General features: G+C 36.8%; 1 protein-coding gene across 5 annotated transcripts in view; it reads right to left on the reverse strand.

The window, feature by feature from the left end:
* Positions 1 to 3,529: 3,529 nt before the first annotated feature.
* The window catches only part of LOC134210710 (protein cycle), a 101,947-nt gene continuing 79,468 nt past the window's right edge, over positions 3,530 to 26,008 (reverse strand). For 4 of the 5 annotated variants that reach the window (XM_062686942.1, XM_062686940.1, XM_062686938.1 and 1 more), the window contains 8 exons: positions 20,787 to 20,858; positions 20,261 to 20,591; positions 20,086 to 20,203; positions 19,847 to 20,020; positions 4,592 to 5,359; positions 4,321 to 4,437; positions 3,952 to 4,242; positions 3,530 to 3,886 (listed from right to left, as the gene is read on the reverse strand). In XM_062686942.1, coding sequence (XP_062542926.1) covers positions 3,750 to 3,886; positions 3,952 to 4,242; positions 4,321 to 4,437; positions 4,592 to 5,359; positions 19,847 to 20,020; positions 20,086 to 20,203; positions 20,261 to 20,591; positions 20,787 to 20,858 — 2,008 coding nt within the window. In that variant the 3' untranslated portion in view covers positions 3,530 to 3,749. The remainder of the gene's footprint in view (positions 3,887 to 3,951; positions 4,243 to 4,320; positions 4,438 to 4,591; positions 5,360 to 19,846; positions 20,021 to 20,085; positions 20,204 to 20,260; positions 20,592 to 20,786; positions 20,859 to 26,008) is intronic. The other variant, XM_062686941.1, reaches the window with a different exon arrangement.

Here is a 26,008-nt window from a genome sequence, read left to right on the forward strand (position 1 = left end):
TCTATTATGAACTCATTTTCTTACCCCTTGAAAGAATTGACGTGTTGTTGTCAAATATAATTTGACATAAGGTTTTGACATCCAGTTGCTTTTTAATTGAGCCGTGGCCCAACCAGCGGAGGCCCAACTAAAAAGTGGCCCAAGTATTAAAACCCCAACCAGCGAATCATGACTGTATCAGAAATAATATAGAAAAAAAACTGCGTTACTTTAGGATGAATTGTTAATGAAATACAGACGACTCTCCACATCTCGATGTTCTATATCTCGATATCTCTCCCTATGTCGATGGTTTTCTCGGTCCCTTCGATTTCCATACATTTGGGAATTCCACATCTCGATAACCTCCCTATCTCAATATCTCTCTATCTCGATGTGTTCTGGTCATAATTTGCTCAGGATTCTTTCTCCCTATGTCGATATATTCATATTTCTAGGCTACTAGACGACTTTTGGACAATAACAAACACATGAACAACAATAGATGTTTTGTTGTCGTTTTTCATAGCAACGAGCTTTTTTCAATCTAGTACCCATTTCAATTATCCTTCCATTCCTCGATCTCTCCCTATCTCGATGGTCCCTTCAATATCGAGATGTGGAGAGGCGACTGTAAATAAATAATTCATGAATGGTCACTTTTCCCAGTGCACCTGAGCCTTTTATTTAGCTATATTTACCTGAGCCTTCTATCGAATCACTTTTATTATTTTTTCAATTGATGAAGAACTAATTTTTTGAGGAATACATGGTGGTTTGGTGCAAATTGGTCAACTGACTAAAAAGTTATCTCATTTTTACTCAATGTGTTGTACTTTTTACAGCGGTGCGAATCCCGGAAGGTTAAGAATTAATTTTGATTTTCATACATTTCAAACAAAACTCAAAGCAAAAAAATCTTAGTGTACTATTCGATTTCATAAGCTACCTATCCATTGAATTATACCCTTCCACAAGCACGGACTGATTATAGAAGTTATGTGTTTGAACATTTCATATTTTATTCTGTATACACATTTTTAAAGAAATTTTGATATTTTGTAAAGACGAGTTCTACAATATCAGTTATTAAATATAGGTGGTATGTGTACGTATTGGGCACCATGTTGCTCGCGCGACCCAGAGTAGAAAGTACCTTGCGATGTCGCTAGAAATCATCAAAAATGTAAAAAAAAATATAAGTAGAATGATCATGTTTGGTGATCAAGGTCTCGATTCCTAGTGATTGGGTTGAGTTGGAACTTTGCCTCCTAGCTTGGAATGACCTGACTTTTCAGTCAGTGAGAGTTGCTTATGTGCATTTTGATTGCTTGTTCCCGCTTAGGGTGGATGTAATTACTTCTTACATGAAGCTACATACAAGAAGTGTGGCAATTGTTTCCAGTTACAAATTGGAAGTTGAAATGCATGAAAATTTATTATTTTCAATGATATATTTCATATTCCAAGACATGTTTCTCAATATTGAACTTTTGAACGCAAGGATTTTGTTGTTGATTCCAGCAACTTATAATTTTATTATAGCACGGGTCTAGTGATACGAGGAGATCAAAACTAAATTTGTACAAAATCATCATCATTTGTAGCATCATACCAAAATATGACAACATAATAAATTCTTCGTTTTGTGGAACTTTTGAATGTTTTTTTTTATCCATAAGAATCGTAATTACTTAAGCACACCAAATTCCCTTCCTTTCCTACTGTAATATTTTATTCCCTAACCTCGAGCAAACCGCGAGTCTTTCGGTTCCCCAATACAAACATTAGTGTATGAGAATCATGAAGAACTGTATGATTTCGGCTCCGTAGCGCTTCACGGCAAATGAGCCTCCCAAATAAACGTTAGTTAAAAAAAATGTTAATCACAATAGCATATAATTTATGAAATTATGGAAATGTGGCATATTTTCAACGTCTTGGGGTTTATTTTATGCAATTTACGCTCTTCTTTTCTTCTCGTTTCAGAGGGCGAGTAATGGCGCTTGAACCTAGGCTTATATAAGGTTTAAAGGTTTAAATTACGTAGCGCAAATTTGGGCAACTTGGTTTGCTTGGTTTAACCCCTTCCCTCCTTCTTAAGCGTTATGTAATTTGTGAACGGCCCCTAAGCCAGGGCGCTAGTCTAAAAACTGTGTCCCATCCCAAGACGTTGAGGACTCAAGGAGTGTACATTAATCCTCTTAGCTAAATCACTCCCACCGATTACTCAATCATATCCTTCCCTGAATGCGGAACCTTTAGTACGGCTGTCCCCGTTTCTTCGTTTCGTGAATTATAAATTCTTCGTTGATCATCTTATTTATTGCTGAATAATCAGATTGCCGGGGAGTTATGAATTATCTCCCATTTTCAAGCCTGCACGGTGGGCCTGGCCGTTTCAATATTTGTGTCACATTTATGATATGATGCAAATATTAATACAGACAAGAAAATGCTTGGAAGTACAACCGACATTTCCAGTTTGCTTTTCAATATTGGCAATGCATGTGCTAAGACAAGACAAGAAAGGGTGGCAAACGAAGTAGAATTTACGGAACATGAATTCATCGTTCCTTACTGTATTGAAACAATTATAGTTTGAAGGACGGAACGCACCGTCGAGTACTTGATAGTATTACACGGTGAACCTTGTTGAAAAAGACGCAAAAAGGAAGTGTTTAAAGATTGCTATTGATTATTTCGTAAAACAACTGTTAAACAACAGTATTAATCATTCATAAGGATTCTGAACAAACTTTCATTGAGTAACCATTGTTTTCATTGAAATTAAGAATAAACTTGAAATAATGTTTTTGATAAATATCTTGGCTGTGCATATGCACAGCACATGTTTCGAAATGGACAAATTGTAATTTGCATAAAAGAATCTACGTGTCTTGGAGGGACTCGAACCCTCAACCTCCTACTGTCAGATAGGCGTGATAACCCCTACACAACTAGACCACTTAAAGGTAACATTTACGGAAAAGCCATCAGAATCCTGGTATCCGCATCCGCCTCCACCTCCACCGCGGTTAGCTCTTTTTTGTAAATTGAATATCTTTCGGATGCTTGATTTGTCCAATCGTCACATGTGCTTTACTGTTGTATATCCACAGTCAAGCGAGATCACTTTGTTGCGAGTGCCGGAAAATGAAATCAATTTATTTAAGAAAATCAAAACGCTCATATAAAACATGTTGGTGAAGTAAACATAGCATTTTGTCCAAAGCTCCCATCAATGCTCACAGACAAATTTTAACTTCGGTGTAGTAGGTGAAGTTAAAAAGTGAGTGAAATTAAAGAAAACTAGAAGGAAGATGTGAGAAAATAGATGTGCGAAGTTCTAAAAAGAAATTATTAGTGTCAGGCAGAACATAAGCAGTGAGAAGTAAAATAATAGACTGGAAATGTATGAATTAAGAATCCAGGGATTGGGTCATCTGCGGCCGTAGAATTAGTCATAATGACAAATGCGGTGTACGTCTAAGTAATAGCAAATAGGTTAAGAGTATTTCAATAATAAATAACAATAAAGTTTAGTATATGAAGCGAAAATATCGCCTGATTTATTCCATCTAGGAGCTTGGCAATAAAACACAATATTGATAAATGACTTGGTCTACTTAAATAATTGTTCCCCTTTCAACTTGACTAAATCATTATATTGGTAACTCTGATTCATTGCGTGGTTGGTTGACTAAGGAGGTTAACTCATATTTTATCATAATAACAAATGCCTCTAAGGTGCGTATTGATTCATTGGTTCATGGCAATGGCCACGGTAGCCCGGAAAAATCGACAGGACCTCCCAAGCCAGCATCAGCTTCCAGAAGACTCATTATCACTGCCATTGCCGCTTCATCGTTGCCGTCGTTACTGTTGGTTTGACTATGGGAAGCCTCTGCGAAATAAAACGATGCAAAATTTTGAGCAAAATTGACGAAAATACGATATTTTTACACTCACCATGTTCTGGACTGACGATGCTGTTACTTCGAACATGGTTGTAACCCGGCAATGTGCCGTTTATTCGTTGCACTGGTGGTCCGGTTGTGGCACCCGTTGAAACGGCTCCTGCTGCCGCTCCTCCTACATTCCCATTGCCTCCTCCGCTTCCACCGCCACCATTTGAGGAAGACGTTGGTGAAACCCCAGAGGAAGAAGCCGCAATAGCCTCACTCGATGCGTTGTTGGATTCTTGGATGGCTGGGTTAAAGCTTTGCGCTATGGCCGAGTCGGTAGGGTCAGGACTGCTCTCTGTGATTATACAATTGAAATGTATCAAGGATTAGGTTTAATAACCTTGTCAGCTAAGTAGAAGATAAAATTTCGTACCTGACGAAGAATCTCCTATCCTGCGTTGATGATCCAAAACCTGCTCTGCTATCTGACGACCTATTTTACTAGCCTCCACATGTGAGTTTATCATTCGTTGTATCTCACGACCATTCGCTGAAAAAAATCAAACAAACATAGCGTTAATAACACACTGCTTTCCCTATGCGTCTCGGCAGAAGCGATCTCAAAAGCTCAAGTTAAATTTCGAATACTAGTTTTTAATACAGTTCCATGCCAATTGGACTCCTAACGCCAAACCATTACTTACAATGGTTAAAAATTTCATATCCAACCGTACTTTGTTCATTATTTTCGTTGTTGTTGTTGCCGTCGTTGATCTCGTTGTTGCCGGTGCCGTCGTTCCCGTTGCAGCCACTTTGCAAGTTCGCGTTTATTCCACTGAAACTGCCTCTCGTGGCTTCCGCCAGGTCCACCAGAATGACATTGTTCTTCGCTATCAGATACTCGATCTCTTTGGTCCATGGGTTTCGAAACGATTTCCACTCACTTTGCAGTCGCACGAAACCGTTCTCTTTGGTTCGTAATCGGTAAACCGAAGTCGTCACACACTGGTTCCCTTGTAAGGCAGCCTTATGCGACTCAGCCAACGCCGGAATGTCTTCGTGGTGATAGTACTCGTACATGCTGGTACCCAACAGCTCTTGCGGAAGGAACCCCAACACCAGAGTGGCCCGTTGGTCCACGAATAGGAACTTGCCATCCATCGCATGGCGCGATATGAATTGTACATTTCTCAGGTTTGGAATGTTATTCCGATTTAGGCCCTTACAGCCGTTGGTGGCGGTGGATGCGCCGTTTCCGCCGCTGTCTACCGTTGGACGACGATTCGGAAGATTGCCGTTACCGTTGGTGATTTGGTTCTGGAACAGATTCAGTTGGACCCGTCCGACGGCAACCAGGCAGGAAAGATTGCACGACTCGCCTTCGCCATCCGTTTCGTGCTCTTCTAGTCCGATTTTTGCTGGTGCCCAGGATTTGAGGTAACCGGTGCATTGAATGACTGAATATTTCTTGTCTGGAAAAAGCGAGCTATGTTAGTGTTCTAAGCGAGGGCTAAAAACGGAAAATATGAGACAAAATCCATTACTATGATCGGTACAAAGATAGTTTGTGGGCAGTATAAGAACTCCGATACAAGGAATGAGCAGATAGTAGCCAACGGACTACGTGGAACACAGCAGGCTACGCGCATCATAGTGTACATCGAAGACAGCTAGTCCTGTTCCCTTAGTGAACAAGTGGCAATTGCAGACGTGTACAGTAGCTCCAACGCCACCCAACCAAACTTCGTTCGATAACTGCAAGTAATTAATCTGCAATGTGATAGTTGCTTTAGTTGCTTTATAAAGACTCCCAGTTATCGGACCGTGAAGCTTCAAAACAACATCAAAGCCAATGAAAGCAGATCCGAAGATGAGCTCACGCTATTATAGAGCACAAAAGCGAGTGGCAAAAGCTGGTGGGAACGAAAAGTCTATTGTCTACCGCATCTGTCACAAACCGGGCCATGTGAAGCGCGAGTGCCCACTGCCCAGTTTCATGAACTGGAAGGGAAGCAAGCGATGAAGCACCAAACATTTAAAATTCAAAGCAACGGTTGGCAAGGTAACGCATTTTGCATTCAAATCCATGGTTGCTGTGACAGAAAATTCTTCTTAACTATAGATTGTCGATTCGGATGCCACATCGCACATGTGCTGTGACCGTTTATTTTTCGATGACTTGATGTCAAGCCTGGGGGCACATACTGGATACTGCAGGAAGGTTGCAACAAGGAAGCGAAAATGCGAACGAAAAAACAATCCGAAACGAACCCAAATTCTGAAGCGGTCTATGCAAACGACAGTAGTGCTGTCCAATTCGCGAATACGAAAGTAATGCCTCTACTCACTCTTATGGCAAAATCTCATTGCTATCTGTCAGACTGTGCGTGAAACATGGCCGCCAATCACCCATTCTTGTTCCTCCACAGTAAAATCCCATAAGGAACTGTCAGACTGTGCGTGAAGCATTTACCTTCGTAGTCGCGAATGAGCAGCTTGAAGTAGCTCGAAGTTGTTCCCGTCCTGCTCGTTCTTTTTTGTCAACAAACGGGCATGAGCGTGACAGGAACAACTTCGAGCTACTTCGAGCTGCTCATTGGACAGCATTAGTTTTTCATTGTTTTTGACAAACATTGATGGGCAAGCAACGGAGCAAGATATCACTTTTCTAGTGTCTCAATCACTCGGGATAGTAACTAATAGTTCTGTAAAAGTAAAGAAACTTGTACCCAAATGGCAAGAATGTGATCACCTTGAATATGCATCATTTAAAGTTATGCTTAGTAATAAGTATAAATGAAAAGCTTTGCAGTCAGATATATGGCCGACTGAAATAAAATATCGTGAATTTATTGAAAAGCCTAGAATAACGTGGAAGCCAAATAGAATTTAATTGTTGTAAACTCGTAAAAAATCGTTTTGTCGTTTATTCAAATATTTTCATTTGTTTAGTGCCATGACTCTATTTAATTTGCTGTGTATATATTATGTCTGTTGTATATGTGCTGCTTAATTTTTTTAGAATTTTAGATTATTGTTTGCACTGTAAAGATGTTGGAAATTATTGTTTATTATTGTATTGTATGAAGTCGTGTAAGAAATCCAAATGTAATGTTAAATTATATCATAGCTATAGTATTAAGTTATTCAATAAGACCATGAAGGTCAGTTGGGTGTAACAAATAAACAAACAAACAAATAACATATGACAAAGGCATCTTTGCCATGGAATGTGGTCCGTCCATGATTTTGACACGGGCATCTGTGGGTATTAGATGAACACGATGTCGCTAGGTGGTGCGCGTTACTTCTTATCGATGATCGACAACTTCAGTCGGTACATTCAAGTATATTTCCTCAAGTCAGAAACTGTGGGCGTAGCCAGGATTTCCAGTTGGGGTGAGGGGCAACTTTTTTAGGTCTTCTGAATCGTAGTTCTATAGTAGTTTTATATACACACATGAATATTATTGCTTGGCACTATTTCCTTCTAAGTTCCAACAACTTTGAAACTAAATTCACAACCAATAATAACCAATTCAATAATGATTATAACGATAATAGATTTAAAAATGCATGATTGCATTTTTAGAAAAATGCATGATTGCTCATCAGATATTTTTAAATAAAGTGATAAAATTATTAACAAGCTTAGTATTCAGAAAGAAAATATAAAATGGGCACCACGGAATTCCTAAAAATATTCCGTGGAAATTCCGCAGAATTGCCAATAAACATTCCTGAGAATTTCGCAAAACTCTTAGAATTTCTTGTGTGAATTCCATAAAATTTTCCGTGAAAGTTTCGAATAATTCCTTGTGAAAATTTCAAAGAATTTCTCCAGGAATTCCACCGAAACTTTCTACATAAATTATACTGAAAATGAAATCAACAATGGAATTTTCGGAGGAATTCCTGGATCAATTCCCTAAGAAATCCTGAAAGAATTCCGGTGGAAACTTCAAGATTTCCACTGGGAGATCCTCCAGAAGTTTCTCCGAAAATTCCTCCGGGAGTTCCCAGAATTGGAATTCATTTAGGCTTCTTCAGGAATTTATATAGCAGTTCCTCCGAGGGTTCCTTTGAAAATTCTCCCGGGAGTTCCACCACTAGCTCTTCCAGGAAACTATTCAGGCTTTTTTTAAATAAAATTATTAAGGCTTTCTTCAGATGGAAATAGATGGAAATTCCTACAGAAGTTCTTGCGATAGTTTCTCTGGGAGTTCCTCCGGGAGGTCCTCTAGGAATTCTTCTAGGAGCTTCTCCTGAAATGCATCCGGGAGTTCTTACGGGAGCTCCTCCGGCAGTTCCTTCGGGAATTCCTCCGGGAGGTCACCAACAGATTCTACGAGAATTCCTCCGGGAGTTTCACCAGCAGTTCCTCCGGGTGTTCATCTGAGGAGGAACTCCCTAAGGAATTTCAGGAGGAATTCCTGGAGAAATGATCATAGGAATTCTCGGAGGAACTGAAACTTCTGGGGGAATTTCTTGAAGAGCTACAGAAAGAATTTCCGGAGGAAATCCTGGAGGAACACTCTTAAGAACTCCTGGATGAACTCCCAAATGAACTTCCGTAAGAATTCCAAGAGGGAAGAACTCCCAAAGAAATTCTCCGAAGAACTTCTGGAGGAATTTGTAGATAAATTGCTAAAGAAAGCCTAAATGAATTCCTGAAAGAAAGCCTGAATGAATTCCCGGAGAAACAACTGGTGGAACTCCCAGAGGAATTTTCAGGGGAACATCCGGTGGAATATCCGGAGTTAAATTTCTAGAGGAGCTTCCGTAATGCCATTTCTCGTGAAATTCCTGCCAAATATTCTCCAGGAATTCCCTATGAAGCTCCTGGAAGGATTCCAGGAAAAACTCTTGAAAAAACTCCTGGAGGAGCTCCCGGAGGAACTCCCACAAGCACTTCCGGAGGAATTTCAACAAGGAAGTCCTGAAATAATTCTTGGAGAAGTTCCTTAAGGAGTTTCCAGAAAAATATCTGAAGGAATTCCCGGAAAAATACCAGGAGGAATTATTGCAGAAATTCCCAGATGAAATCCTGAAAGTATTCCCAGATGAATTGCTGAAGAAATTACCGGATGAATTCCCGGGGGTTTGTTCTGAAGAAATTCTTGGAAGAACTCTTGGGAGATATCCTGGAGGAACTCTGAAATTAATTTCCGAATGAAATTCTGGAGTAAATTCCGAGTGAAGTCCGGAAAGAATTCTAGGACAATTCCGTGGAAAAATTCCCGGGAAAATTCCTGAAGGAATTCCTGGAGAAGTATCTGAAGGAACTCCCGGAAAAATACCTGTAAGAATTTCCGGGGAAAAACTTGGACGGGAGAAATTCCTGAAGAATTTTTTAGAGGAGTTCTTGAAGGATATTCTGAAATAATTGCGAAAAGAATTCCAGAATGAAATCCTGGAGGAATATGGAGGTATTCCCGGAGAATTTCCTGGAAGTTATCCCGAAGGAATTAAAGGAAGAGTTCCTGGAAGAATGCCCGAAGAAGTTCCTAGAAGAATTTCCGAAGTAATTCCTTTCAGATTTACAAGTGAAATAATGGAGCGAAATCGGAGAATTTCCGTCATAAATTTCTGAAGAAACTTTTGGTAGAATTTTGGGAAGAAAATCCGTATGTATTATTGAAAGAACTCTCGAATGCATTCCTGAAGAAAATGCCGAAATGAGAGAAGAAGAGAATTCTTCAAGAAGTTTTGCTCATGAATGTCCTAAAAAAATTGGTGAGGGTTTTCTAGATAAGGAGGAATTACAACTACATGAGAAGGATTTTCGAACGATCTTTAAAGGAATATGTGGATAACTTTCCGGAGGAATTGAAAAGTTCCCAGGGGAGCTTCCAGAAGGATTTCATGAGAATTCTAGAGCCCAAAATATTTCGAGTTGTTTTGAACTTTCATATATTATGAATCCTGGATACCCTATTATGTTTTTGGGAATCTTTTGAATTTCAACCACCTATTTCTGAATATGATTGGATCGTAAAGTGCACATATTCAAGGGAGTTAATTTCCGTACCCGTTTAATTTTTTCACCATTTAGAAGGCGGAGGGGTGGGCGAGGGGCGGTGGCCCCCCTGCCCCCCTCTGGCTACGCCCTTGAGGCATACCGGTTAATCCATACAGCAACGAAGAAAATAGAAGGAAATGGATGACGAGATTGATTCGTTGAGCAACCAAGGCACATGGAAGTTAGCTAAACAATTCCCTGCGGTTTGAAAAGCTATTGGCACCAAAAGTAAGCGAAAACTTGATGAGGACGGCACCATTGTGCGATATGAAGCCCATCTCGTTCTTCTTCTTCTTGAGGCAGCCACCCAGCTGCGAAATAGACGCAAAGGGAATTATATACTTGGGTTAGAGTTATTTAGCCGACTGCCCTGCAGCCGAATAGTTGAAATATGTTTCCTTATTGAGTGTGAGAAGTGAGAAGTTATTAGTGAGTAGTGAAAAGTAAATAGTGAGAAGTGAAAAATTAGATGATCGAAGTAAGTAATAAAGTAAGAGAAGAAGTGAGAAGTAACAAGTGAGAAATGAGTAGTGTGAAGTGAGATGGAAGAAAGAAGAAGAAAGATGGAAACATGAGTACTGAAGAGGGTAAAAGGAAGCAAGAAGTAGGAAGAAGTAAGAAGGAAGAAGAAATAAGAAAGGAAGAAGAGGAAAAAAAGCGTAAAAATGAAGAAAGAAGGAACAAGAAAGACAGACTAAGAAAGAAGGAAACAGGTAAAAGGAAGGAGAAAGAAAACAAAATGAAGAAGAAGGAAAAAAAGAAGTAATAAACAAGAAGGAAGAAGAAAAGTAGACACAGTATTAAGGAAGAAGAAAGAAGGAAGAAGAAAGATAGACGAAGGAAAAAGGTGAAAGGAAGGAAAAGAAAGAAAAAGGAAGACGGAATATAGAAGAAGGCAGAAGAGAGGTAGAAACAGTAGGAAGAAGATTTAACCTAGTAATTCTTTGGTAATCCTTCTTTCTTCAGAAGGAAGAAGGAATAAAAGAAGAGAAAAGGATGAAGGAAGGGGGAAGAAAGAAGGAGGAAGAAAAAAAGGAAGGATGGATGAAGAGAAAAAAGAGAGAAAAAAATATGGAGAATGAAGAAGTAAGAGGAAAGATGAAGAAGGAAGAAAACAGAAAGAAAAAAGAAGAAGGAAGAAACAAAAAAGAAGGAAGAAGCAAAAAGTAAGGATAAAGAATGAGGAAAAAGTAGGAAGAAGAAAGCAGAGAGATAGAGAAAGAATAAAGAAGAAAGAAGAACAAAAGAAGAAGGAAGGACGAATATGGAAAAAGTAAGAAAGAAAAAGGAAGAGGAACAAATGTATATAGAAGAAGAAACATGATAAAAGAAATAATAACGAAGAAGACAGATAGAAAAATGGCGAAAATACAAAGAGGAAAAAAAATTAAGAAAGAAGGAATAAATATAAATTTCTCACATTTCAGAACTCATTTCTAATTTCTCGCTGCCCTTATTCACATCTAACTTCTCAGTTTTCATTTTTTCTCAGCTTCTTGGTTCTCACTTCTCATTTCTCAATCAACCGAGTGTCCACGTCCCAAAGAGCTCTACTGCTCTAATGGTTTATCCCGGAAACCAGTGGTATGGATTTGAGACAAATTTGCCTTTTTTACTCGTAAAATTCCATGTGGACTGAAAAAAGATTATTATTGCAGCATTTAATTGAACGACATTTCCAATTCAAGCAATCCATATTGGAGAAAAAAATGAAACCGTTAAATACTCAATAAGCGATAATTTGAGTTTGATTTTTTATCACTGATACCCCCGAGAATTGAAAAGCTTGAGCCTTCTTTAAAATCGTTAGTATGGAGAAAATGCTTAATCATTACTTGTTTTCAAGATAATTGACCCAGATTGGTCCAGAGCTTGATATTATTGACCTATCGCCCAGAAGTGCCTTCAAAACACTGCTGTTTTTTTCCCGAATTGGACCAATGCTTAATATGAGGGAGTAGTCAAAACTACCAATATATCAATTTCGGTTTGGGCATGTAAAATTAGTCCTATAGTCTGTATTTTTAAAATCGCGGCGGTTTCGATTTTTTATATTTTTCAGAGGCGTTCAAACTGGCCCCTCCCAGAAGTGATAATTGCACACTGTTTTGGCGAAATGGGCAGCTTCGTCATATTTTTCTCAAAAGTATCTTATTTGTACATCGTTACAAAGCTCTTGGACAGATCTACATAATAGGTTTGATAACGTAATAATAGCTCCGTCCAGATTTGAGTTTTCAGTAGTTTTGTAAAAGCATACTTTGTGCAAAAATTCACGAACAAAACATATACCCCGCAGTATTCCGCTGTGAAATTCCATGTACTACACTGTTGAACTACTAAGCTGTAAGGACCATGCATAAAAATCTGCCCAAATTTACTATTTTATGAGATACTTAAATTTTGGACACCAACAAAGTCCAGTAGTTTCTGGATTTGGATTTTTCAAGATTTCTTGACTAGGTCTGATAGTGATTTAAAATAATTCACCTAAACAACACATCCAGAAATGGATTTTACTTGATCTGTAAAGGTCCGATAATGATTGCAAACATCGACTGACCCACTCCAGATTTTATTGACCAAACAAATCCTTTTTTTAGATTTGCATAAGTTTGTTACATCTTATTGAAACTCGTTAAAATTTTAAAGAATTTTCTAGGATCTTTTAGGGCTTTTAAACCTTTCTTAAGTTCAGATCTTGATGATCTAAATAAACAACAAAGCGTTTTACGTGGCTTTAATCTTAAATTGAAGTTGGAAATGGTTCTTGAAATATAATTGAACTATTTTTATCAAATCGCAGTGCTACCAGAACATCAACGGTACTCTACAAGATCAACAGGGTAATTCATAAGCCCTCGAGCTTGTGCGTTAGTTGTAGAAACCCTATGGGACATCATTACATCAGTATAAAAAAAATCAACATTCCCAGAATAGCTATGGTACTCCAAACCATTGTAAAGTTCAGATATTGAAGGTCTACAACACCAACAGAGTGATTCATAGAGTACTGTGCTTGTGTTTTAGTTGCAAAACCCCATGGGACATCATTACACCAGTATACTGTCCATGATCGCATATTTGTAACACTCTCATTTTTGTTCATTTTATAGAAAGCCTGTGAATCGTTCAGAAAGCTCAATTTACTGCATCTAATCCCACAACAGTAAAATAGGCTTTACTATCTGGTTATCTTGCCAAGGGGTATCATGAGATGAAAGTCTAACCAATAAATGAGTATTGCGTACTTAGAACTGAATAAAGCTCGCAACATATTCAATCCACAATATAATTGATCGCAGTATTACACGAAAATGTTTGTTACTAAGACTACTATTTATATTATAAGAGTAAAGTAATTTACGTATGAAGAATTTTATAAAATTTCACTTCAAGCGCTTTTCACCATACTTATCCCAAAATGAATTAAATATAATAGCTAAAACATGTTGCTAAATAAATCTATCTATCAGTTGCTGTGCAACCTGGTGATTGTTTTTTCGATAAATGCTCCTAATTTCGATGAAATATGTGTAAGGTAGCCATTTACAAGTTGCGACACATCCTTACTGGGACCGGGGGTCTGAGCAGCGTGACGATTAATTGAAAAAAATACTAGAGATTTATTACAAGAAGTATGACGAAAATTGTTGAAACGTGTTGAAAATTGTTTTGCGTGACGTTCTACTATATCTTCTCAAGATGAAGATTAAGATTTGAACTTATTGACAGTTTGGAGTGTCGTAGATGTTCAACAAATTCTGTAATGTGTTTATAATGGTGTAATAAAGTCTCATGGAGCTATTCCAACTCATAAAAATAGTTCAGACAACGAAGATCTTCATGTTCATTGAATTCTGTAATGTGTCTATAATGGTGTAACGAAGTCCCGCGGAGCTATTTCAACTCATAGAAATAGTGGGAACTTCAAAGATCTTCATGTTGATCGATTCGAATATTAGGATCTGAGTTGAGTTTGGAGTGTCGAAGATGTCGAACTGATTTTGTAATATGTCTCTAACGGTATAACGACGTCCCGTGGAGCTATTCCATCTCATAAAAGTAGGTGGGATATTGTAGACATCTTGTTGATGGTTTTGAATATTAAGATCCGTCCTCTTGGTCAGTTTGGAGTGTCGTAGATATTCAACGTATTCTGTAATGTGTTTATAAAGGTGTAATGAATTCCCATGGAGCTATTCAAACTCATAAAAATAGTGGGGACATCAAAGATCTTCTTGTTGATCGATTTAAATAAAAGGATCTGAGCTCAAGGACAGTTTAAATCTCTATGGTGTCTCGACTGTTAAATATATGTGATGGGATTCGGCTTTACAGTCTCAAAATTGTTCAAACAATAATGTTTTAACTGCCCGACGTTTCGGCTGTGTTTGGCAGCCTTCTTCTGGGGGAAAACTAATTTCCCCCAGAAGAAGGCTGCCAAACACAGCCGAAACGTCGGGCAGTTAAAACATTATTGTTTGAACAATTTTGAGACAGGACAGTTTAAAGTGTCGTAGACAGTGCATTATGGGGAATCAGGTGGCCGAAAATAAAAAATCGACTTTCTCTGATTCGTAATTCAAGTTGACCTACTAAATGCTAATGCTTTGGAGCATTAAACCCCAGCATATCAGCACTCTAAGCCATATGGTTATCAAGATATAGGCATTAGAGCCAGACACTTTTTAGTTCTTGAAAAATCAATGCATTATTCAACTGTCAATATCTTCGGCTACAGTAGCTCTTTTCCAACTATTTAAAAAGTTTCTGAAAGCTTGTTTCATGGACTTGCAACGGGTTACGTTATGGGAAAATAGGTAGTGAAACATCCGAAAATAACCCGAAGAAAAAAAAAAAATTTTCATGCAAAAAGTTCCATACAAAAAAAGTTTTTCAAAGTTTCACTTAGCGACTACCACTACGACTTTCTTTGGACCTCCCAGAAGGCATTAAAACAAATTCCAGCTGCTTAAGGCTGCAAATCTGCGATTCCGATCACTTTTTCGAAAAAAAGTCATTAATTTTGAAACATTAAATGTAATTATTCTCATAATACACGGCAGACTGTGATGGGCTGTATACAAATCCCATGCGTATGACAAAAGAGCATCAAGAACAGTTAAAATAGAGATAGTAGATAACACGAAAAGTGTCGTAGGCTTCGTGGTAGGCCGTGTACACGATAGCTTATGCAGCTATATGATACTCCATTTGGCGTAGGCTCACCAAGAGGAGGCAACTCATTATCTATCAAGTATCAAGCAAATAAATATGAAAAAAAACAATATAGGGGAACAGGTGGTAAAATGAACACGTTAAGGACTTGCGTTAAATTCAATCATAAAACGAGGATAATTTGCTAATTTTACCACTTGGTTTAGCAATTTAACTCATATTCTTATTGCACTGAACAATTTTTTCGCTAATAAACATTGTTTTATATAGTTTTTCATCGAAATAAAAAACATCGAAATTTCGTATGTACAAAAATAGTGCGGGTAAAATGAACATCGCTTCTTAAACCCTTTTGAAACATTTAATTTTCTTTTTTTTACTCTGGCACTGTATATACAACTAATTGAGATTACGAGAGCCTTTTGAAAAATCTGGTATAACTTTTGAAAAGCTCTTAATTATCAAAATAATAAAAAGAAGGAAAAAAGTTTGAAAATATCAATTATTTTTTAATTAAATTTACATATTCAAAGTTTTGTCTTGGTTATTTGATATGGTTTGTTTCTTGAACTTCCGCTTCAAAATCGCACAACTTTTGCCATAAATTTGTGAAAGTTTGATACAAGTGTTCATTTTACCCCCATACGTGCCTTGTGATAAATAACTTTTCCTCCAACTATGCAAACCAATAATTTTACTATTTACCCCTGCAACATCTTTGTGAAGGTTGTCCCATTTGCCGCTGTGGTTAGAACAGGTTTAAATCAATGTTATTATGAATTTATTAAGAATTGAAGCTTGCAGAAAAATGGTTAAAAATTACATCAGACCCTATTTTTACGGCCTCGTTTGGTATTTTGGATAGTAATAGCTATTCGTTCGGTCTCAAAACCAAAATTTTAGCTTAGGTACCTTATTTTATTTCGAGGAAAACGTGTGCATGATTAGCATACGCCTAAATAATGTTTTAATATAAATATAGCCAACTGTTCATTTTACCACCTCTTCCCCTACTCTTGAGGGTTACGAAAATACTCTAGGCTTCATTTGAAATTATTTCATAAAAAGTAAAATTTTGATATTAATTAATATCCAATATGTGAATACAAGAAGCAAAAACGTCTGTACCTAAGGACATCTTTCGATAATTATTGGTATGTACCTAGGTGAAATAAATAAACAGAACATTTATGAATGTCTATCTGAGTGCATAGTGAGCTGTGATTGCGAAGGTAAATTGTGTGAAGTGTTTGTACTTATTATTTGGTGAATCATGAATTATAGGCAACTCATTGAAGTATTTAGAGCTCACGAGGGACGTCAGGTAGATCGCGTTGAAAAAGCTTTGGAATATATCTGCCAAAGCTTCGCTGTGGATAAACAAAAAAAGAGTCAACTCCATACAAAATTGAAAAATCTGCATTTGAAATTTGAAAAAAAAATGGCAGGCCGCATCCCGGTTCAAAATTTACTTTGACTCATATAATGAGGAATGGCTTGACACAGAATTTGAATTAGAAGAATTTTATCATGCCGAGCCAGAGCCAGTAGCTTCAACATCTCGTGGAAGGCCATCAAAAAATTTTGAGGATTTAAGTGAGCGTACGAAGCGCAGAAGAATTAATGACGAGCTAATGGGTCCAAGAGAGGATACCATAGAAAAAGCGCTACTGGAAGCAAGAAGAACTGCATACAACAGAAGTGATACGAGTATGGTGAAAGTGATAGGCCATATTTTAAAAAACCGAGATCACGCTTCCAGAATGTACACTACTCTAAGTGATTCTCATGGAATGATGTCCGATGAAGAAACTTTTGAATATTTTCTCGACTGTGATATGAGTAAATATGTGTACGAACAAACACATAAAAAAAATCCTGCAAGATTTCCTACTTACAAAGTGATACAAAAAATGAAAGCGATATGTTCTCCTCCGCTGGATTCCATCGAAAAAACGGCAACAAAAATACAGGTAATGAAAGATAGATCATCTCCCTTGAAATGGAATAATATATGCCTGAACCAATCTGAAAAATCCTACAAAGACAACCTGTTACGTATGTAGATGCAATGGCCTGTATTTGACGGAGTCCTTGTGCAACTTAGAACATCTGTACAACTCAATTCACATAAAAACAGTATACAATTTTCTAGTTTGAACTCTACAGGTCTGCGCTGCAATAAAATACACATCTATAGACTGCTGTGTACATGAGACATTCGTAGATAAAAGGGATATATTCCATAGAGATCAAAGGTCTGTATTCCAGGGAGTTTGGAGAACTTAGAAGTAATAACGACCTGCAAATCAAGTATTTCACATCTTTTAGACAATAATCTACGATATAAGTGTGAAATATTGCAGAAATGAAATGAAAATATTTTCGGCCACCTACTTGTATGGAGCCCCGACTAGAAGAGCATAACAGAAACTGAACATAATTTTAACATATTGTGATATTTATAACTTATTTTAATACAATTTTGTTCTTAGTAGTTATTATCTTTCAAATGTTGTAACAGGATTTTATCATAATATGATTAAAAAATGCTCAACACCGAATTGCCCAACAGTAGGCAATTAAAATAGATGTAGCAAAGTCTATCAGCCATATATATCACAACGCTAGTGATCTCATTTGAAAAGGTTTCCTAATTTGTAGTGTTGTTAGTTTCATGTTCTTGAAAAATATTCTTGTTCAGACAAAAACAAAAATATCTGATTGTTGACCACAATCTGCAGACTTATCACGACCTGTAAAAAAATTCCAACTGCACAGAAACAATATATTTTGTATCTGATTCTGTTATAAATTTCTAACAAATTATGTTATTTTTTTGATAAAATTGTAACAAAGTTTGATAGCTTTTTGTTTCCAGTAGTGTAATTTTTAATAGAAATTTATATATTTTAACAACATCCTGCACCATGTTTCTAACAAATTTTGTTATAAAAATTTAGTATAACATAATAACATATGTTGATATAATTTAGATATGACCTTCTAGTCGGGGCCGCCCCATAGTGCAGTGGTGCGGATTCTCAATCTCAGTGACTGAAATTTGTTGGATATTGATACCATTCCCTCTTCACACTCACTTCCTAGCAGTGAAAACTGAAAATGGTTAGCAGCAACAATCAAAGATAAAGTAAACAAAAGGCCTCTCTTCTCATTGCATACGCAGCCCGCACTGACAGACTATTTAGTTCACTCGCTACTGTGTGAATGCGACGGCCCTATATAAATGCATGGGTGAATACTATCACTTGAAAGACAATGACAGGAAATTTGTGCCGAATGATCATCAGCTTCAGCCCGCTGTTGGCAAACCGAGTTTGCTAAGCTACTCCTGCTTTGTCGTTCTGACTGAAAGGCACCGTCATAGGCAAAGAGGAGCAGAGAAAAATACAAAACAAAAGAATCACACTCAGCAGGCACTGTTGATAAATTGTACCACTGGTCGTAGATATTCAACAAATTCTGTAATATGTCTATAATGGTGTTACGAAGTCCCGTGGAGCTATTTCAACCCATAAAATAGTTGAGACATCGAACATAATATTGATACCTGTAGCTTGTCATCTGGTGCAGCAGAACAACAATTCTAGCGGAGTGACTGAAGTAAATTTCAGTCGTTAAAGAGTCCATTACTATAGCACTCACTCCCTACATGGTCTTGAATTTTTTTCATCATTTTTTGCGACATCCCATCAGACTGTGTATGGGTCCTTATCCATACATATTTTGTTCAGTCAAAAAGTACACCAAAAAATCCAAATTTTTGGGAATATCGGGCTCATTCAGTAGACGCTAAGTTGTGAAGGCCAACGAAGATCTTTCGTAGCTAAGTTGGTTAAAAACACCAGTCTAACGTACTGAGGGTCAGGGGTTCGAGTTGAATCGAAGGAAGGTGGTTACCTCGGAGTTTTTCAGAACATTGTAAATTCATAATTGCTTTATATTTTTATTTCTTTACGGCCGTAATAAATATTTAATTAACATTTTGTTCTACTGGTCATAGGGGTGTGGGGGGGGGTTGCTGTGATAAAAAATAAATATTAAAATGGAAAAAATCAAAAAACTCCTCGGATTTTTTAAAGAATGCTTTGAAAATACTCAAAATTATCCGAATTTTATTTTGATGCCCCCTCAAAATATTATGTTGTGTGACGACTGGAAGTTAGCCTGTCATCTAACAGGACACCAATATCTTTAACATGGTGAACACATTGAAGAGTAATTCCTGCAATATTGTTATCGAAAACCATAGTGCTTACTCGTGATTCGATTTAAATACTGACATTTAAAGGATTTTTATGAAAAATTAAGACTTTGCATAACTAACCTAAACTTTTTAGGTTTAAAAGGTTTTGCAAGGAGTACTCAATTGATCCAGCTACTTTCATTCGATACTTACTTGGTATCGGACATCAAAGTATCGATACCAAAAGTACTTGGTATCGCATCAACAGTATCGAGAATTTACTCGTATTTACGTAAATTGATTCATCTTTATCTACGACCACTTTTGACAACTATGGATTACTGCAGTGCATCGATTTAACTATTGCAGACAACCTATCAAACAATGGTACAATGGTAGTTTTTTATATTGAGATTAAAGACTGTTTCTTGTTACTTCTGGAAATATCCTTAACTCTAAAGAAGCAGCTCAGAAGTTACTATACATACAGGACATATATCTGTGTTTGTTTTAAAATAATACAACTTTAAATTTAAAAGCGATGCTCACCTGAATTAACTTTACTTTTTCTCCGATGACAGTTGGACGGCGAATTGTTAGATTCGGTTTCCTCCTTCACCTGAATATTCGTTTTGCACTTCATTCGACAAAAGAACGAACGCCTTGCACCCGGACACAGCCTCGTTACGCCTTGCGGGACATCCGTTTTAACCGGAAGCATTGCTTAAAGGAATTACTCAAATTTTAATTCAGAACGCTGAAAAGACTATATGCAAGTGATCAAATACTTTTAGCATCTATCAACCGTTCCCTTGGACTGAGATCCGAAGAGGATAGCTGCTCCTTGACCTTTGCCACATCCTTAGGATGGAGAATATCGAACCAACTCTGACCCAGCAAATCCCCCTGTAAAAAAGTAGTGTCATTAATTTGATCCATTTCGACTCAATACTCTACGCATACCTGAGAATAATTCAGTATCTGCGAGACGGATTCCGACACGTACAGAATTCTCCCTCGATCACAGCCGACCACAAACAGGAAACCTTCGGCCGCCTGCAGGATCAGCATTTTCAGCTCCTGGTCGGAGAGGAAGGCCGGCTTATAGTGACCTTCGGTATACGAGTGGACGGCCCCTCGTATCGTTTTCAGGTGTTGAACGGCCATCCGGAGGACCGTCAGTTTGTCCAGCTTCCGGGACATGGCATGGCACATGGGAATCATAGCCGAGAGCTCGGTTATGTAGGTGTTCATTTTATCACGTCGACGCTTTTCAATTTCACTGTGGTTTTGCCTGCAGGAAGGATGATGCAAGGAAACAACACATAATCGATTTAATTAGGAAAGCAGTTGCGTAACAGAAATCAATCCGCTGTATGACGCAATGTGCGATGTGAACATGCTCCATTTAGCTGTGCATGATTCCAAAGAGTAGGATCAATGTATGATAAATAATGTAAATATGAGAATAAAAAATAGAACTACTCACTTTTTATTGTCGTCTGTTGTTCGAACAGATTTTGCATCATCACCAGTGTCATCTTCAATATCACTATTGTCGCTGAAAGATTAAATAATAATGAATGTTCAATACAGTAATGCCTCGTCATTATAATTGGAGTCATGAAATAAACACAAAGATAAACCATTTGTTGTTTGAAATATTTTTAGCAAATAGAAAGAACGAATAACATTAAAGTAAAATATAGAGTAAAACCCAGATTAATCCACCTAGCGGTGATGGTGCCTTTCTCGTTCGTTCAAAAGGGTTGACAAACATATTAGAAAAGTCTTATATAACACTAAAAAGGGCCTATTTTTCACATTTGTGTATGGCAGCTTTACTTTGTACCGTTAAATGCACAAAAACGATCCATAAAAAAAATGAAAAACGATCCATAAATAACATCTGAATGTTCCATAAAACGCTACCTTAAATCCAACGAATAATTCAGGCGTATCCATAAAGATTAATTTTAAGATCCATAACTAAGCTAAAAAATAAACCAAATAATTGGAAAATAAGTATGTACCTTCTTAGAGGTGAGCCAGCCTAGGGCTGCAAACCTCTATAATAAAGATAAAAAAAAAAAATATGTGCCTTCAAATATGATCAAGAAAAACAATATAATTCCTGCTATTTTCAAATGATCCATAATTTGGAAAATGATCCATAAAAAACTACATTTTGATCCATAAAAACAATTTTGGGCCATTTTTATCGTGATTATGATCCATAACTTCGGTAATATGATCCATAGTTTTGGATATATGATCCATAATATTGGTCATTTGACAAACTTTCGAGTGTTTCTTGTTTTGAAGTCAGAATCCAGCTAAGGCTTCTGGCACCCAATCAATAAGATAGCCTTTTTAAAATTATTGTTTTGAATAGTATGATTCTTCATATAGATAAGAATTCATTTTTTGCTGATGAGCAGTTCCGTTTTTGTCATTGACATTCAACCAGTTTTCAACTAAGATTTACGAATTTGATCCGACTTAATAAAATCTAAAGAGAATTCTACTACGGTTACTTTTCTTCATTCCATATAGAGCATTTCGGAGTGATTAACCGAAGGTTAATTAAAATTGATTCATATTAATTTGTTTTTGTATATATTATAATGAACTGATCTAAAATTATTTATCAGATTACTCTGTACAGGTAAACTATCCCTGTACAAAATCTGATAGATTACTCGTGACAGAGCTGGTCTAATACTTTATATCATACTGATTGCATACCTGATATTATTCTATCAGGAAATCAAAAATCGTTGATTGCCTTAGAGTAATTTGTTATGGATTATAGCAAGGATGTTTTCGATCATTTAGTAATATAGGTTCGATAATTTAGTAGTTTGTCAATAACTCATTCCAGAGGTTAAATGTCGAAAAATATCCGCACCAGAAGTCCACCATAAAACACGTTTTAAAATTTAACTTCTGGTATGAGTAATCGACAAACTAAATGATCGAACATAGATTACTACATGATCCAAAACATGCTTGGATTGTAGAAAAGTTTGGACACATTTTCCATTGACTTGCCAAAAAGAAAATTTTCTTCAAATCCTTCCGAAACTCAGCTTCTCCCACATAATCCGAGTGCTATTTGAAATTGTGCCAATATGAATTATTTGCTGAAACGCCAGGAAGAATGCATTACACAGGATTCAAAATAAATGTTGAAATTGATTCTGAAGTTGCTTCCCTGCACACCAAAACATTATGAATATTATGCGACATATTTGAATGAATTGACCCAAAAGCACATGACGTAAACTCAATCGTATATGTTTTTCAACGTCAGATGATTTAAATATGCCACGGAACCTAAAAACACAGCTCCAGGTGCGTTGCCGCACGAATGCACAAGCCGATGATAAGTGCAAATTGCATATAACCTGTTATACTTCGATCACCACTCGTTCAAGAAGTACAGATAGCTAAGGGGTAACATTCTAGGCTCTCACTCAGAGAGTTTATGTTCGAAGCTCATTCGGTTCTCATTTTTTTTTGAAAAACATATTTATAAATAATTTTTATTTTCTATAACTCAATACCAAATTTTTGAAACGACTTCTCTGCGATTGTAAACAAAGTTAAAAACATCGATTCGTCAAATCTGAGAGGTGAGAGCACTCCCACGCAATCCAGCACCACTAACAGGTAGCCGAAGTATTTACCTATATGTTAGACTACATATCTACACATGTCTTTTAATCGAAATAATTAGGCTTTCATGTTGCCAATCTAAAAGAAAATTAAATTTCAAATCCGAAAAATCTAACTATTTTAGGCTAAAATGTGTTTTAACATTTTAACAATAATTTTAAAATTGACGCACTTCACCCTTGCCGGGGTGATGGGCCAATGGAGCGTGTTGCGTCCTTCTGAAATATTCATCCAACGGCAAGCGAATGCAGTGACGTTTTATTTTAGTATTACAAAAAAATCCCGGGATATAGAACAAAAAATGATTCCAGTTGGCAAACATTCGAGTGCTTCCCAGTTTGAAGTCAGAATCCAGCTTAGGCTTCTGTCACCCAATCAATATGATCATACAATTGGATCGAGTGTTGGAATGTGCATATTTCCATTTTGTGCGTTTATTATAAAGACTTGCAGCTCTGTTCGAACATAATCGTTTGTATTATGACACTTTTGGTCTACAAGCCCTACGAGAAATAAGTTTTCGTAAATAATTCCTCAGATATAGGTGTTTTGTAATTTTAAATGAATTTTCATGCACATATTTGGGGCATGCGAAAAGTGCAATATCCAATCAAACTAACTGTTATTTATAATGCGAATAAATTTGTCGCTTGTAGAATTTATCTAATTTAATCGATAATAATGAATATTCACTTGTTGGGAATATTTGTGTTTTCACATGGGCGGGTTCTGCCAAATCGCACTGAGCGTCAATAAAAATAACCCATTTTTCTACTCAAATTTTCGATTAGCAGATTTAATTGATAACAAATCGTATGGATATCCTACAACAAATATACATAAAATTGATATTGTATGATGTTCGTTTTATTTTTGCGAACGAAGTACCACAAGTCAGTCAAAAAGCCGCTTGGTGCGATTTGGCTAAGCCCCGACCACATGTCGTTGAATTACCAATACTTTTACTGTATTTCCTTCAAATTGATACATTCAAGGGGTAGACAAAATTCAGAAAATATTCGCCCTGCCTTACGCCCTATGAATAAAAATTATTCCATTGTGTAATCAATGATATACTTAAAAGCTTTTAATGACAATTTATGGACTGGAAAATTAATTAAAATGAAGATGGTACAAATATGCAATTATGTACAAATGCAATAAAGCAATTTTCAATATATGTAATGTAATATCATAATTATTATGATTTGCTTTTTGTTAATTCAAAGATGATTCGAGAACGTTTTGTGGTATGGTAGAAGCTGTGAGTTTTTCTCCAAATATCCCACAGCATACTCTACCACAAAAACGTTCTCGAATTGTCTTTGAATCTGCAAAAAGCAAAACATAATAATTATGTTATTATATTATATAGTTGTTAAATCGATTGTTTAAATTCGAAATCATTTAAAAAAATTAAAATCAAATTTTATTCCATCATAACATTTTCTATCACTTTGCGAATGTTTCCTGAAATTCATTCAATTTACAAGCAGACAACGCAAGAAACATACACCACCCCCCTATGCTGTTCAAGCACTTCGGCGCCAACAGCACTTTTTTCGTGATTCTCGTGACGACCGCCAGACGTCAAAATGATCTACTACCTATGTGCTTTCTTGCCTCATATAGGTATTTACTTCTATCAGTGCTAAAAATAGAACAGAAGCACGGCTTGATGTACGCGCTGTACGGGCTGTATACAATGCGATGCCTGATGCAAGCTGAAAATAAACAGTCAAAGCTTGTGTTGCTGATGCTACGATGCACCCCCCTGGCGTCCTATACTATCACAAGGGGTTTGACAATAGCCACCATGTCCACGGACGGTAGCTCATTACCGTCTGTTGTTATTGTACGAAAATAAACAACATGTATTTTGTTTACTATTTGTTTTGGTTAAATCTGAAAATTGTTTTCAAATTAATTTGCAAGTATTACATCTTTGACCATGGGAATTATGTTATTTGATGATAAAATATAATAAACTTACGAATTGGAGTGAATCGACAGGTGAAATCGAACGCTACACGAAATCATATTTCGTAACTTGTTCTCCCGCACCGAATCAAACAAAAGATATTATTATTGTTTATACTGTGGTGAGCATCACAGTTGAAATGCTCCGGGGATGCAAATCGAACAACATTCATTAGTGAAATTGAAATGATATAAATGGTGTGCGGAAAGATGTTTTAGGATTATATTTAAATGCCCATAATAGCTGGTATTATTTTCGATCAAATTGAAAATGTGTAGCCACCAATATTGTGGATAAAATCTAGTTGCTTGTAAACGCACGATTCGGGAGAAGTACTTTTCAAAATGTATGCTGGACATATTCATGAAGATGTTCGCTACGCTGAGAAGCATCTCTTGCCACGGGGTTGCTACGATGCGATGCCGACCGATGCGCAGTGGCGGAAACCCGTACAAAGAAAGATTCGTTTTTTTTTCGTGAAGCTCACACATATTATGAATGAGCTAATTCCTTAATTTGTTGATTGTAGCTTGTTAATTTAATGTTTAGTAACTTGGTGTTAAAAAGTTGATGCTGTAAAGCATCTCCTAAACAAATGTGTATGAGCAAATTAAATTCGAAAAATTCTTTTAGTCTGACATTTATATGGGGGCCCACCACTGCCACTGTGCGACGGTACATTGCCATTCCTTTTTTCACGCGCATTCGTACGGGAGAGCGTTGAACAAAGCACGATGCATTTTGAAATTGCTATACATGAGTATGTGATATAGGGTATTTGTGTTTTTCTTAGCGCATGACTTAGCGCATTAGCAATAAGACATGAGAAAAGTTATGTATGACGTTTAACATAGGAGAGGGTTTTCAATTACTGAACCGATATCGGAAAACGGATATTTGTAATTTCCATAGGGCACCCGTACCTTGAGTGTAGGTAGTGGGTTCTTATTATATATTTTCCATTATTATCCACATATGTTTCATTTCGTTGCGGTATGATGTAATTAAGTCATCACACCAATATAATTTTTCATAACAAAATTGATTTC

The sequence above is a fragment of the Armigeres subalbatus genome, chromosome 2 (assembly GCF_024139115.2).
Source record: "Armigeres subalbatus isolate Guangzhou_Male chromosome 2, GZ_Asu_2, whole genome shotgun sequence".
In the NCBI taxonomy this organism is placed as follows: Eukaryota; Metazoa; Arthropoda; class Insecta; order Diptera; family Culicidae; genus Armigeres; species Armigeres subalbatus.